This window comes from Chlamydotis macqueenii, chromosome 2, assembly GCF_036417535.1.
Source record: "Chlamydotis macqueenii isolate bChlMac1 chromosome 2, bChlMac1.mat, whole genome shotgun sequence".
Classification (NCBI taxonomy): Eukaryota; Metazoa; Chordata; class Aves; order Otidiformes; family Otididae; genus Chlamydotis; species Chlamydotis macqueenii.
In genome coordinates, this window is record NC_141557.1 from 146,902,052 (window position 1) to 146,916,591 (window position 14,540).

At 41.8% G+C, this 14,540-nt stretch overlaps 1 protein-coding gene across 4 annotated transcripts in view; it reads right to left on the reverse strand.

Annotated features, from left to right (window-relative positions):
- The window catches only part of CSMD3 (CUB and Sushi multiple domains 3), a 743,929-nt gene that overhangs the window by 215,949 nt on the left and 513,440 nt on the right, over positions 1–14,540 (reverse strand). For all 4 annotated transcript variants that reach the window (XM_086741185.1, XM_086741184.1, XM_086741183.1 and 1 more), the window contains one exon: positions 240–434. In XM_086741185.1, coding sequence (XP_086597311.1) covers positions 240–434 — 195 coding nt within the window. The remainder of the gene's footprint in view (positions 1–239; positions 435–14,540) is intronic.

Genomic DNA, 14,540 nt, shown 5'->3' on the forward strand with positions numbered 1-14,540 from the left:
CCTCTTCACAATAATAACTTGTAGCACTATTTATCCAATGTTATGAAAAAATTGAAACAATATTTATGCTGAGTTATTAAATATGTTATTTTTATTAAATATATAATTGAAAAGGGCTTTGTCCTGAAAAAGAAGTCTATTAAAATTGCTTCTCTCTCTAGTTTTGTACCAATTTCTTCCATACGACAAAGCAAGAATTATAACAACAGCAACTATAATAAATGAAAAATTGCTCTTACCATGACAACTGGGCAGGACTCTGTTCCATCCAGGTCTTCCATCATCTCCCATGATACATGTTAGCGTAGAATATCCTTGAAGAACATAACCTGCATCGCAGTAGTATGTGACAGTTGACCCTAGTTTATAATCCATTCCAAGTCTTGTTCCATTCATTATATTTCCAGGATCAAAGCAAGACTCACGAAGCTTTGCTACAGAGGAAACAAATGCAAACATAACTCTAAATATAATCTAAAACATTATAAAAATCTTCTGGAATTCTCTCAAGGTATTCTTTGAGCATCTTATGGACACATAATGTTCCTTTTTTTTTTTTTTTTAATAGAATCCTTGCATTCTACATCAAGTGTTCTCTCTCCTTCATTTTAAATATTGTAAAAATACTATATAATGATAAAAAATATGTCTCCTGTATTTTTCCTAGATAATTCCTATAGAGCTCCATTATGAGATCTAGTTTTCTGGATTTCACTGTGACCAAAGATGTAGTTATGTAGTTAGGTGAACCAGTAGATAAGACACATGTGAGTTTTAAAATCTGTGCTCTGAAAACTGGTAAGTGGAGGAAACCAATGTAAGTAGTTTGTTACAAAATAAAAAGTATGCAAACAAGAATGTCTTCTGAATTAATAAAGCCAAAATGAATATTTATATCCATTTATATGAAATACTGATATATTTTCAGATACCTTTTTTTCCTCACTGAAGGAAAAAAAAATAATATATTCCCTGAATTTATCTCCTTTTTTTTTTTTATTTTTAGCTTTTTATTTCAAAATATTGAAATAAATCCAAACATATGCATTTGCTCTTACCTTTGCTTTCCTCTTCTTTCTATAATATTAATACTAGTGTGCTTAATATCCAAGACATAACAAACTGCACAAAAATAACCACTCAGCATTTCTATTTAACAACATTACTATATAGAAGGGGAGAAAAGGTAAACATTAAGGAAAAAAAAAATTGCAATGTTTTTCCATTAAGAAAAAAACAGTAAACGTACTAGGAAATGGTAGAAGCTGAAACGAAACAGATGTTTTTGTGCTATGCAGAATGGAGTTTGGGGTAATTTATTTTATCAAGCAGAAGACAGAATTCTCAGATTTTATTCTTTACCATTTAAAGGTGTTGTGGAGAAGATCAATAGGGAACACTTATTTACTTTCTGCAAGATCAGTGCCAACTTTCTAATACATCAAAAGAGGTGGTTTTTTACCAGGCATATTTGCACTGTGGAACTTTCTGCTAGAGGTAGGTACGGTTGCCAAAAGTCTATATGAGCTTTGACGTTCCTGGAAGGCTATTTAAGAGTTTTAAATACAAAGACACTTTATCTGATTCTGGAAGTACTTAGGCTGAAGTTTCTCAAAACTTACAGCTAATAGGGAGGAATGAATACATATTTGACTTTTATATAGTTTAGCCAAATATTGGCTATTGATCACTGCTAGAGACAAACTAATGAACTAAGTAGATGTCCTGGTTTCGGCTGGGATGGGGCTAATTTTCTTCCCATTAACTCCTGTGATTTGGATTTAGTATGAGATTTGGTATATGAAGAATGTTAATACATTGATGTTATTAATTGTTGCTAAAGAGACCAAGGACTTTTCTTAGCTTGCCAGGTTTTGTTAATGTGCAGGTGCAGGAAGCTGGGAGGGATATAGCCAGTACAGTTGATCCATACTGGCCAAAGAGAGTATTTCATGCCATAAACATCACGCTCAGAATATAAGCGGGAGCTGGCCGGTGAGCTGGCTCTCTTATTTTTTCTCTCTCGCTGTTTAGAATCATTCCAGGATAGATTTCAGTTTTTTATTCCGTGACTGCTGTTCAGGACAGGCTGTATTGGTTGTCAAGGAGTGAGAAATCGTGCATCATTTGTTTCATGTATTTTATTATTCCTATTATTATTATTGTTTTTTATATATATATTTCCTCTTCCTCTGATATCCTAGTAAACTATCTTTATCTCAACCCATGAGTTTTCTTTTCTTCCTGATTCTCTCTCCAATCCCATGGGGAGGGAGAGAGTGAGCAAGCAGCTGTGTGGTACTAGATTGCTGGCTGCGGGTAAAACATGACAGTAAATTGTTGGTTAGATTTCCTAAGGCCATTTTTATGTTGTAGTGTTTCTGAGAGGAAAGAAAGAATGAAATTGCAAAACCATAAATACATATTTACATTTGAAGATGGAAACACAGAATAATTATTTTGAAATTTCAATGGCACATCTTCCAAAAGAATGTGAAGATCTCCTAATGTGGTTAATAATTTATTAGCATTTGTATATCTAATTTACAGACCATGCTTCTGATATGAAAAACAGTACAATGACAAGTAATAGTTACATCACATAGTTAATTACTAAGGACATATATTTTATATACACATTGATTCATTTAGCTAGTTGTAGTGTGGTGTCTGTAATATCTGTCTCTTGTTCTGAATGGTGAGGCTTCAAAATACAAAGCAACATTACAAAAAGAACAGCTAAAAATTTGTAACATTCATAATAAAAAAAAATTGAGTGGACAATCAAAAAAAGATATAATATACTGGAAAGTCTGTAGGATATCATATAGATATTAATACTTAATACGTAAGCCAACCACTCTGTCACTTGAAAAGTCTGGCAAACCTCAGGGCAAATCAAAAATTCTTTCAAGTCCAAATTCTTAAATTAAAGAGAAAAAAAAAGAGGATAATTTAACATTATAACTAATATTTTCACAACAGTAAGAAAACATCATTTCTTCTTACTGAAAAGATATTGATATATTTCTATTAGAATCATAGAATGGTTAGAGTTGGAAGGGACCTTCAAAGGTCATCTAGTCCAACACCCCTGCAAGGGGCAGGGCCATCCCCGACTAGATCAGGTTGCTCAGAGCCTCATCCAGCCTGGCCTTGAATGTTTCCAGGGATGGGGCATCCACCACCTCTCTGGGCAACCTGTTCCAGTGTTCTACAACTCTCATTGTAATTTTTTTTTTCCTAATATCTAATCTAAATCTACTTCCCTCTATTTTAAAACCATTACCCCTCGTCCTGTCACAACAGGTCCTACTGAACAGCCTCTCTCCATCTTTCTTGTAGGCCCCCTTGAGGTACTGGAAGACTGCTATCAGGTCTCCCCGGAGCCTCCTCTTCTCCAGGCTGAGCAGCCAAAACTCTCTCAGCCTGTCCTCATAAGAGAGGTGCTCCAGCCCTTTTATCATCTTCGTGGCCCTCCTCTGGACCTTCTCCAACTGGTCCATGTCCTTCTTATGTTGGGGGCTATAGAACTGGGCACAGTACTCCAGGTGGGGTCTCACTAGGGCAGAGTAGAGGAGGAGAATCACCTCCCTCAACCTGCTGGCCTCCCTTCTCTTGATGCAGCCCAGGATGCGGTTGGCCTTCTGGGCTGCAAGGGCGCATTGCCGGCTCATGTTGAGCTTCTCGTCCACCATCACTCCCAAGTCCTTCTCCTCAGGGCTGGTCTCGATACATTCTCTGCACAGCCTATATTTGTGCCTGGGATCGCCACAACCCACACGCAGGACCTTGCACTTGGCCTGGTTGAACTTCATAAGTTTGGCACGCGCCCACCTCTCCAGCCTGTCAAGGTCCCTCTGGATGGTATCCCTCCCTTCCAGCGTGTTGACGGCACCATGCAGCTTGGTGTCATCGGCAAACTTGCTGAGGGTGCACTATATCCCACTGTCCATATCACCAACAAAGATGTTGAACAGGGCCAGGCCCAACATGGACCCCGGAGGGACGCCATTTGTGACCGGTCTCCACTTGGACATTGAGCCGTTGACCACCACTCTCTGAGTGCGGCCATACAGCCAACTCCTTATCCACCAAGTTGTCCGTCCATCAAACCCATGTCTCTCCAGTTTAGAGAGAAGGATGTCGTGCAGGACCGTGTCAAAAGCTTTGCACAAGTCCAGGTAGATGATATCAGTTGCTCGTCCCTTGTCCACCGATGCTGTCACCCCGTCATAGAAGGCCACCAAATTGGTCAGGCACGATCTACCCTTGGTGAAGCCATGTTGGCTGTCACCAACCACCTCCTTGCTCTCCATGTGCCTTAGCATGGTTTCCGGGAGAATCTGCTCCACGACCTTGCTAGGCACAGAGGTGAGGCTGACTGGCCTGTAGTTGCCCGGGTCTTCCTTGTTCCCCTTTTTAAAAATGGGGGTTATGTTCCCTTTCTTCCAGTCATCGGGGACCTCACCAGACTGCCACGACTTCTCAAATACAATGGCCAGTGGCTTGGCAACTTCATCCACCAGTTCCCTCAGGACCCGCAGATGGCTCTCATCAGTTCCCATGCACTTGTGCACCTTCAAGTTCCTCAGATGTTCCCGAACCTGCTCTTCCAGTACAGTGGGCAGTTCTTCATCCTCGCAGTCCCCGCTTGTGCATTCCACAGCTTGGGTGGTGGGACAAGAGCTCTTATAAGTGAAGACTGAGGCAAAAAAGCCATTGAGCACCTCAGCCTTCTCCATGTCTCGGGTAACCGGGACACCGGTTTCCTTCTGGAGGGGGCCTACATTCTCCTTGGACTTTCTTTTGTCCCCTACATACCTTTAGAAGCTTTTCTTGTTACTTTTTATATCCCTGACCAGATTCAATTCTGTCAGGGCTTTAGCCTTCCTCACCCAATCCCTGGCCACTCGCACAGCCTCTTTGTAGTCCTCCTAGGCTACCTGTCCCCACTTCCACCCTCTATAGGCTTTTCTCTTCACTTTCAGTTGGTCCAGGAGCTCCTTGCTTATCCACGCAGGCCTCCTGGCCTTTTTTGCCCGACTTGTTTTTCATCGGGATGCACCTCTGCTGAGCTTGGAGGAGGTGCTCCTTGAATGTGGACCAACTTTCCTGGGCCCCTCTTCCCTCCAGGGCCGCCTCCCATGGCACTTGGCCCATCAGGTCCCTGAAGAGGCTGAAGTCTGCCTTCCCTAAGTCTAGGGCTGAGAGCTTGCTGTGTAGTTTCCTCGCTGCCCTGTGGATCTTGAACTCCACCGTGTCGTGGTCACTGCAGCCGAGGCTGTCCTTTAGTTTTACATCCCTCACCAGTCCCTCCCTGTTGGTGAGCACAAGGTTGAGCATGGCACCCCTCCTTCTCGGCTCCTTTATCGCCTGCAGAAGGAAGTTATCATCCACGCATTCCAGGAACCTCTTGGACTTCCTGTGCCCTGCCGTGTTGTCTCTCCAACAGATGTCAGGGTGGTTGAAGTCGCCACACACAGTTGGTACACAACTGACACTGTGAAATCATCAATCTTGAGTTCATTATAAGATATCCATTTTTCACAATTCTAGAAGGTCCTTGGATAAAGTAGAGGTTAGTACTACATAAGAAATTAAAGAGAGGAGAAGATAAAGTAATCTATTATGTCTGGTGCGTAAATCAAAAACTGAGGAAAGACATGATCTGTCACAGCACAAATTTTCTCTAGGGAAAAATTACAGCCCTGTAATTTTCTTTTCCCGAAAGATACAGTTGTGACAGACGTCCTGAATTTGCTGACTAAACAGTAATAATGACACTAAAGAAATACAGTTTCTTAATAACTGTTCTGAAAAATAAACCCTGAAATACTTAGCACCACTTTTGCAAATCTGAAATAGTTGCTAAGTGAACTTGTAAGAAAGCCAGTATACTATGCTACAATATATGAAGAATGAAGTCAAATGTGGCAAAAAGATTCATATGGTTTAGTTGACAACCAGTGAAAAAAAAAGAGCGAATAAGAAGACTGCATCAGCAAATTTATAAAAATTAAATAGAAGTGCTCCCAGGAGACAGGAGAAGTCCTTCACCATCAGTGTCATATTGCTCCATTTGAAGAACTCAAGGCATTGATGACCTCTGTAGCCCTTCCCCTTTCTTTCCCAAGAACAGTAGTAGTATTAAGCAGAAAACACAGAAGGGCAGTGACAGGTTTAGCAGAACATCAGAGAAAATGCTGGCAAGTGTGTGTGCTACAATTTTATCTATATTTTTATGAAGACTTTTTTCTGTAGTACTATTTTTAAATTTTTTTTCTTTAATAATTAGATATGGACTAGAAATAATTGTTTAATCAGACAGTTAATATTGGATTTTATCTATATTTTTATGAAGACTTTTTTCTGTAGTACTATTTTAAATTTTTTTTTCTTTAGTAATTAGATATGGACTAGAAATAATTGTTTAATCAGACAGTTAATATTGGATTTACAGTAACATTATATTCTTGATTGTGCATACTAGGTGTAAATTCCTTTTACCCGTAATAAAATTTTGCAACAAGATCCAAGAAAAACAGCAGCTACTTCTCTGATAACTTTGCATACCACTGGATCAATTAATGCTTCTGAAATACAGTCTTAAAACAGGTAGCTATATGTGCTGCTGCAATCTCAAGTTGAACAAGGAAGTCTCTGTGGGCTAGCATATGGTAATGATGCCAAGATCTTCTAGAAAACTACTATTGCAGCACATGGAAAACAACATTGAAAGTCAAAAGAAGCAGGTGGTTTTTTTTCCAGAACTTGATGCTTTACTATTCCATCCCTAAGTCTCAAAAAGAATAAAATCATAATAAGCTTCTTAGAGAGAATATTGCAGACATACCTAGCTATAGCAAGCATTCCATAACTATTCTCCAGAGCACTTATTGGAACTAATAAGCTGCTGCTCCATTATAAAATAAAAATGAAGAGAGGGTGGATAGGAAGAACAAAACCCAATGAGAAATATCAATATTACAGACCAGAACTGAGACATGGGTTAGGTCTGAGATTTGTATCTGAAAAATCTGGCCTGTCAATAAAGTACAACTTGAGTACTAATGTCACTTAAAATAGGGTTAGTGTACATATAGGACACAGCTGCAACTGCCACAATTTGTGTGAAAAAGTTAAGTTCATCAAATCAGAAGAATTAAGGTTGGCAGAGATACAGCACAACCCCCACACAAAGCAGGGCAAATTTAATTGCTCAGGCCAAGTTGCTCAGGCCTTTGTCCAGTCCACTTATGATTTCAAAGGATTCAGATGACACAATCTCAGCGCAACCAGTTCCAGTGTTTAACTACCCTCAAAGTGATTTTTTTTTTCTTAAGATCTAATTAAAATTTCTCTTCCTGCAACTTGTGCACATTATCTTCCATCTTATCACTATGAGTCCCTGAGAAGAGTCTGAGTTAAAGCAAACTCAGTTCCCTCAGCCTCTCTTTGTATGTTGTATGCTCCATCCTCCTAATAATCTTGGTGACTCTCCATTGGACTGGACTTACTTTTCTGTGTCAAAGTCATTCCAGCTCTGGTGAGGCTACAAATGTACTCCAGGTGTGATCTCAGAAGACACAGGGAAGAATCATTTGCCTGGATCTGCTGATTCCACTCTTCCACTCAGGCCTGAAGGCTGCTTACCGCCTTTACCACAAGGACACATTGCTGGCTCATGGTCAGTTTGTACACAAGGCCCTCCAGATCCTTTTCTGCAGAGCTTTACCCTATCTAGTCAGCCCTCAGCCCTTCCTGTTGCACGGGGTTATTCCATCAAAGATGCAGGACTTTGCATTTGCCTTTGTCAAAGGCTCCTGTCAGCCTGATTCACCAGCCTCATAAGATCCTTCTGAATAGCAATGCTACCTTCCAGAGTACTGACATTTTCCCCCATACTAGTGTTGTCCACAAACTTGCTCCATCTCATCATACAGGTTTTTAAAAAAAAAGAATACTGCCCATGTTATTAATCACAATTAATACCAGTCAAGAGTCTGAGCTTAGCGATCAAGTCAATTTTCTACTCATGTTGTCATCCACTTATCCAGCCCATATCTCATCAAATTGGGTTCTCAGGATACTGGCAGAGAGTGTGTCAAAGGCCTTTCTGAAGCCAGAGTATCCAGTATCCACTACTCTACCCTTGTCCACACAGCCTTTCATCTCCTCATAGACAGTGATGTGTTATTTGTGTGTGTTTCCTCACGGTAATTCCATGAAGACTGCTCCAAAACAGCTACTTCTCCTTTGTTTTGGAAATAGATTCCAGGTCGATTTGCTCCATAGTCTTTCCAGGAACGGAGTTTAAAATGACCAGTCCTGTACTTCTCCAGGTCCTCTTCTTTGCTTGACCAACGTGATCTCCTGCTATCATAGAATCAGAAACTCACAGAATTGTTAGGGTTGGAAGGGACCTTCAAAGGTCATCTAGTCCAACCCCCCTGCAAGGAGCAGGGACATCCCCAACTAGATCAGGTTGCTCAGAGCCTCATCCAGCCTGGCCTTGAACGTTTCCAGGGATGGGGCATCCACCACCTCTCTGGGCAACCTGTTCCAGTGTTCTACAACTCTCATTGTATTTTTTTTTTCCTAATATCTAATCTAAATCTACTTCCCTCTATTTTAAAACCATTACCCCTCGTCCTGTCACAACAGGTCCTACTGAACAGTCCCTCCCCATCTTTCTTGTAGGCCCCCTTGAGGTACTGGAAGACCGCTATCAGGTCTCCCCGGAGCCTCCTCTTCTCCAGGCTGAGCAGCCAAAACTCTCTCAGCCTGTCCTCATAAGAGAGGTGCTCCAGCCCTTTTATCATCTTCGTGGCCCTCCTCTGGACCTTCTCCAACTGGTCCATGTCCTTCTTATGTTGGGGGCTATAGAACTGGGCACAGTACTCCAGGTGGGGTCTCACTAGGGCAGAGTAGAGGAGGAGAATCACCTCCCTCAACCTGCTGGCCTCCCTTCTCTTGATGCAGCCCAGGATGCGGTTGGCCTTCTGGGCTGCAAGGGCGCATTGCCTGCTCATGTTGAGCTTCTCGTCCACCATCACTCCCAAGTCCTTCTCCTCAGGGCTGGTCTCGATACATTCTCTGCACAGCCTATATTTGTGCCTGGGATTGCCACAACCCACACGCAGGACCTTGCACTTGGCCTGGTTGAACTTCATAAGTTTGGCACGGGCCCACCTCTCCAGCCTGTCAAGGTCCCTCTGGATGGTATCCCTCCCTTCCAGCGTGTTGACGGCACCACGCAGCTTGGTGTCACTGGCAAACTTGCTGAGGGTGCACTATATCCCACTGTCCATATCGCCGACAAAGATGTTGAACAGGGCCAGGCCCAACATGGACCCCGGAGGGACGCCATTTGTGACCGGTCTCCACTTGGACATTGAGCCGTTGACCACCACTCTCTGAGTGCGGCCATCCAGCCAACTCCTTATCCATCAAGTGATCCATCCATCAAACCCATGTCTCTCCAGTTTAGAGAGAAGGATGCTGTGCGGGACAGTGTCAAAAGCTTTGCACAAGTCCAGGTAGATGATATCAGTTGCTCGTCCCTTGTCCACCGATGCTGTCACCCCGTCATAGAAGGCCACCAGATTTGTCAGGCACAATCTGCCCTTGGTGAAGCCATGTTGGCTGTCACCAACCACCTCCTTGCTCTCCATGTGCCTTAGCATGGTTTCCAGGAGAATCTGCTCCACGACCTTGCTAGGCACAGAGGTGAGGCTGTCCGGCCTGTAGTTGCCCGGGTCTTCCTTGTTCCCCTTTTTAAAAATTGGCGTTATGTTCCCTCTCTTCCAGTCATCGGGGACCTCACCAGACTTGGCAACTTCATCCGCCAGTTGCTTCTGGACCCACGGATGGATCTCATCAGTTCCCATGCACTTGTGCACCTTCAAGTTCCTCAGATGTTCTGTAACCTGCTCTTCCAGTACAGTGGGCAGTTCTTCATCCTCGCAGTCCCTGCTTGTGCCTTCCACAGCTTGGGTGGTGAGACAAGAGCCCTTATTAGTGAAGACTGAGGCAAAAAAGCCATTGAGCACCTCAGCCTTCTCCATGTCTCGGGTAACTGGGACACCGGTTTCCTTCTGGAGGGGGCCTACATTCTCCTTGGACCTTCTTTTGTCCCCTACATACCTATAGAAGCCTTTCTTGTTGTTTTTGACATCCCTGGCCAGAATAAATTCCATCAGGGCTTTAGCCTTGCTCACCTGATCCCTGGCTATTTGCACAGCCTCTTTGTAGTCCTCCCAGGCTACCTGTCTCCGCTTCCACCCTCTCTAGGCTTCCTTCTTCTCTTTCAGTTTGTCCAGGAGCTTCTTGCTCATCTATGGCAGCTCATGGCTTGGACACGTGTACTCTATGATGGGTTAAAAACTGTCCAGATGGCTGAGCCCAGACTTGTGGTGAGTGGAATTAAATTCAATTGGTGGCCAGTCACAAGCTCTGTTCCCTAGGGCTTGGTGCTGGGGCCAGTTCTTTTTAATATCTTTGTCAATGATCTGGATGAGGGGATTGAGTGCTGCCCCAGTAAGTTTGCAGACACCAGACCTTGTGGGAGTATCAATCTGCCTGAGGGTAGGAAGGATCTGCAGAGGGATCTGGACAGGCTGGACCAATGGGCCAAGGTGAACTGTATGAGGTTCAGGTTCAACAAGGCCAAGTGCCGAGTCCTGCACTTGAGTCACAACAATCCCATGCAACGCTACAGGCTTGGGGAGGAGTGGCTGGAAAGCTGCCTGGCAGAAAGGGATCTGGGGATGCTGATGGACAGCCTGCTGAACATGAGCCAGCAGTGTGCCCAGGTGGCCAAGAAAGCCAACAGCATTCTAGCTTGCATCAAGAACAGTGTGGCCAGCAGGAGCACGGAAGTGATCGTCCCCCTGTACTTGGCACTGGTGAGGCCACACCTTGAATACTGTGTTCAGTTTTGGGCCCCTCACTTCAAGAAGGACATTGAGTTGCTGGAGCACGTCCAGAGAAGGGCAATGAAGCTGATGAGTGGTCTCGAGCACAAGCCTTATGAGCAGCAACTGAGGGAACTGGGATTCTTTAGTCTAGAGAAGAGGAGGCTGAGGGGAGACCTCATTGCTCTCTACAATTACCTGAAAGGAGGTTGTAGGGAGGTGGGTGTTGGTCTCTTCTTCCAAGTTACTAGAGAAAGGACAAGAGGAAAAGGCCTCAAGTTGCAGCAGGGGATGTTTAAGTTGGATATTAGGAAACGCTTCTTTAGTGAAAGAGTGGTCAGGCACTGGAACATGCTGCTGAAGGAAGTGGTGGAGTCACCATCCTTGGAGAAGTTCAAAAAACGTGTAGATGTGGTACTTCAGAACATTATTTAGTAGGCATGGTGGTGTTAGAATCATGGTTAGACTTGATGATCTTGGAGGTCTTTTCCAACATTAAAAATTCTATGATTCTATGATTCTTGCTCTTCTTCAAGGTGCATGTGACATTTACCTTTTCTAATCACTGGGAACCACCCTAAATGCTATGACCTTTCAGAGATGACAGAAAGCAGCTTTGCAGTGGCATCAGCCAGCTTCCTCAACACTCTTGGATGCACCTCATCTGTACCCATGGATATATGTACAACCAGATGGCTTAATTGCTTCCTAACTCTTTCTTCCTCCACTGTGGATAGTGCTGCACTCCCACAAACCCTATTAGTAGGGTCAGAGACAACTAGGGCCAAAATATACCAGTAAAAAACAAGGTAGAAAGGTATTAAGTACCAAAAACCTTTTCAATTTTCTTTTCATTGGGTCCATTGCAGCATTTGCCCTAGTGAGCTAGGGGATCACCTGCATCAAAAAATTGTCATGGACACACTCAATTGATCTCTTGGACTGCTTGTGCTAAGCCACATTGTCCTTGCAGTAGCTCTTGGGATGGTTAAAATTCTCTGTGAAGGTATCATCTGGACAGCTGGTCTGTGTCAGGCACCTACAAAAATATCATCTGTAGTTGGTTCCCTCAACTAATCTAACCATTCTCTGCTCTTGAAAATGTTAATCCTTCACAAAATGGCAGCTATTATTCAATTTAAAACTTCTTAGATGTACACCTTAAATCCATTCTTTACCTTCCTCTGCCTTTTCCTTCCTATTTATGATATATCACACCATTAATAACTCTTCCCTGAAGTCTGCTGCTCTGTATGTTCCCTACCAAGTCAATCATTCTAAATAAAAAAAAAGACACTATGCTCATAAAACATTGTATTAAGAGTTTTCTCCTCGATAATGTAATTATTAATTTTGTATAAATTAAATGCATCAGTTTTATGTTGCAGATACTATGCTTATATTATTTTGATATTTAAAATCCACTATGCAAGAAACTAACAAAAATTTTTAAAGAATCTTTACAACTGCTTTTTTTTTTGCCAATTAATAAGTTACAGGAATTTCAAGTTTTAAGACATAGATTAATGGAATCAGAAAATCATAGAATCATTCAGGTTGGAAATGACCCTTAAGATCATTGAGTCTAACCATTAACTTAACACTGCTAAGTCCACCACTAAACCATGTCCCTAAGCTCCACATCTACACGTCTCTTAAATACCTCCAGGGATGGTGACTCCACCACTTCCCTAGGCAGCCTGTTCCAACACTTGATAATCCATTGGGTGAAGAAACTTTTCCTAATATCCAGTCTAAACCTCCTCTCGCACAACTTGAGGCTGTTCCCTCTCATCCTATTTCTTGTTACTTGAGAAAACAGAATGATATCCACCTCACTACAAACTTTCAGGTAGTTGCAGAGAGCGATAAGATCTCCCCTGAATCTCCTTTGCTCCAGACTATACCACCTCATTTCTCTCAGGTGCTCCTCACAAGACTTCTTCTTTAGACCCTTCACCAGCTTTGATACTTTTCTCTGGATGCGCTCCAGAACCTCAGCGTGCTTCTTGTAGTGCGGAGCCCAAATCTGAACACAGTATTCCAGGTGCAGCCTCACAGTAAGTGTTCTTATGATACTCCCTAAATAAGTTAAGCTGTGCCATGTCATTTTTAGCAGATAGTCCCAGTAAAAATGGAGTAATTCACTGAGTAAGCTGGTCCTCTTCTTAAGGGATTTTGAGTTGTCTAAATTTAATAATCTTTTAAATTTTTTTAATAAGAATTAAAATGCTTCCTTTTGTTTATGTCTCATTGTTCTAAGGTAGATGTTGAAATGCATACTCGAGATAGTCTGAGAAAAGCAAGAGATATAATCATATTGGGTAAACAGGGAAAATTAGGATTAGGTTGATTTCTTTCTCAAACTTCCCCTAACTTACATATATCCACACCAACATGTAATCTAATGCCCACATTCTCCCATTACTTAGATTTCCCGTCCCTTTACCAATGTGGTGAAAAATACACATAATTTCTTTGGCGTCATAAATCCTGTAAGCACAGAAAGAAATAAGAGATCTTAGTGGAATACACAGGCTAGTAATAATGTTAGAAATAGTATTGTGCCTTAATTCCAACGTACAGTGGTTCACTTCTTTGTTTAAGTCTAGATCAAGAATGAGAAGAGACTGTGTCCATAATTAATATCCTTCATACTTAGATTGGTGGATGGGAGAAATCCTTTAATTCCCTGAGACAAGACGGTATTAATCAGCACAGAAGAAAAAGATTGGACCCTTTGAAAAATCAATATACTTTCTTGTTCTTTAGAAGTTCTGTGTCTCTGAACTGCTTTCTACAGCACTTCCATCTGCATTTATCACTCTTCAATTTAATTGAGAAGGAAGAAGAAATATCTTTAAGTTATGTGGAACAGTACATACATCTGGGCTTACTGTCAACATGTTTGAGACCTACTTTTAACTTTTCAGAACTATCTCATACTGTGGAAACAACTTCTGTTACATCTATAGAATCCAATAACTTTAGGAAAGTAAAAGGAGACTTAGTGGGTTTGCCAAAGCAACAAACATATGTCTTTCCCTTGTATACCTTTGCATTTACTACTTGCTTTCAGAAAAAAAAACTGAGAAGAAAATAAGTTCAAGGAGGTTAGGTTGTGTTGCCCCTATATTACCAAGATCCATATTTTCCCTCTTGTTGTCTTTACTGATTATTGGATATTTTCATATTCATTTAATATGAAACATTTCTGTTTCTTGAGCTGTGCAGAGGCAGTTATGAAAACTCTATTGGTTATGAATTTCACAAGCCTGTATTTTATTGTTTACTGTGTTATGACCTTAGACAGATCTGACTGAGACAGGGAGACAGCTCTACCATGGCCCATCATACAAAGGTCTAGCCAAAATATTTTTTTATTTTCAATATTGGTGTCCTAAATTCTAGCACGTCGTTTCATCTTACAGGATCTGAAATGCACATATGCCAACATGCCCTACTATGTAAAAGAAAAAGAAAAATAAATTATATTCTGGAAAAAGCACATATATATGCTGTTAGGTTTTGTCACTGCATCATTATTTTTGGAACATGTAAACTGCTGTCTGAATTTTTTTTTCTTTGGAATCATGCATTTAACATTATCATGTATCAGCC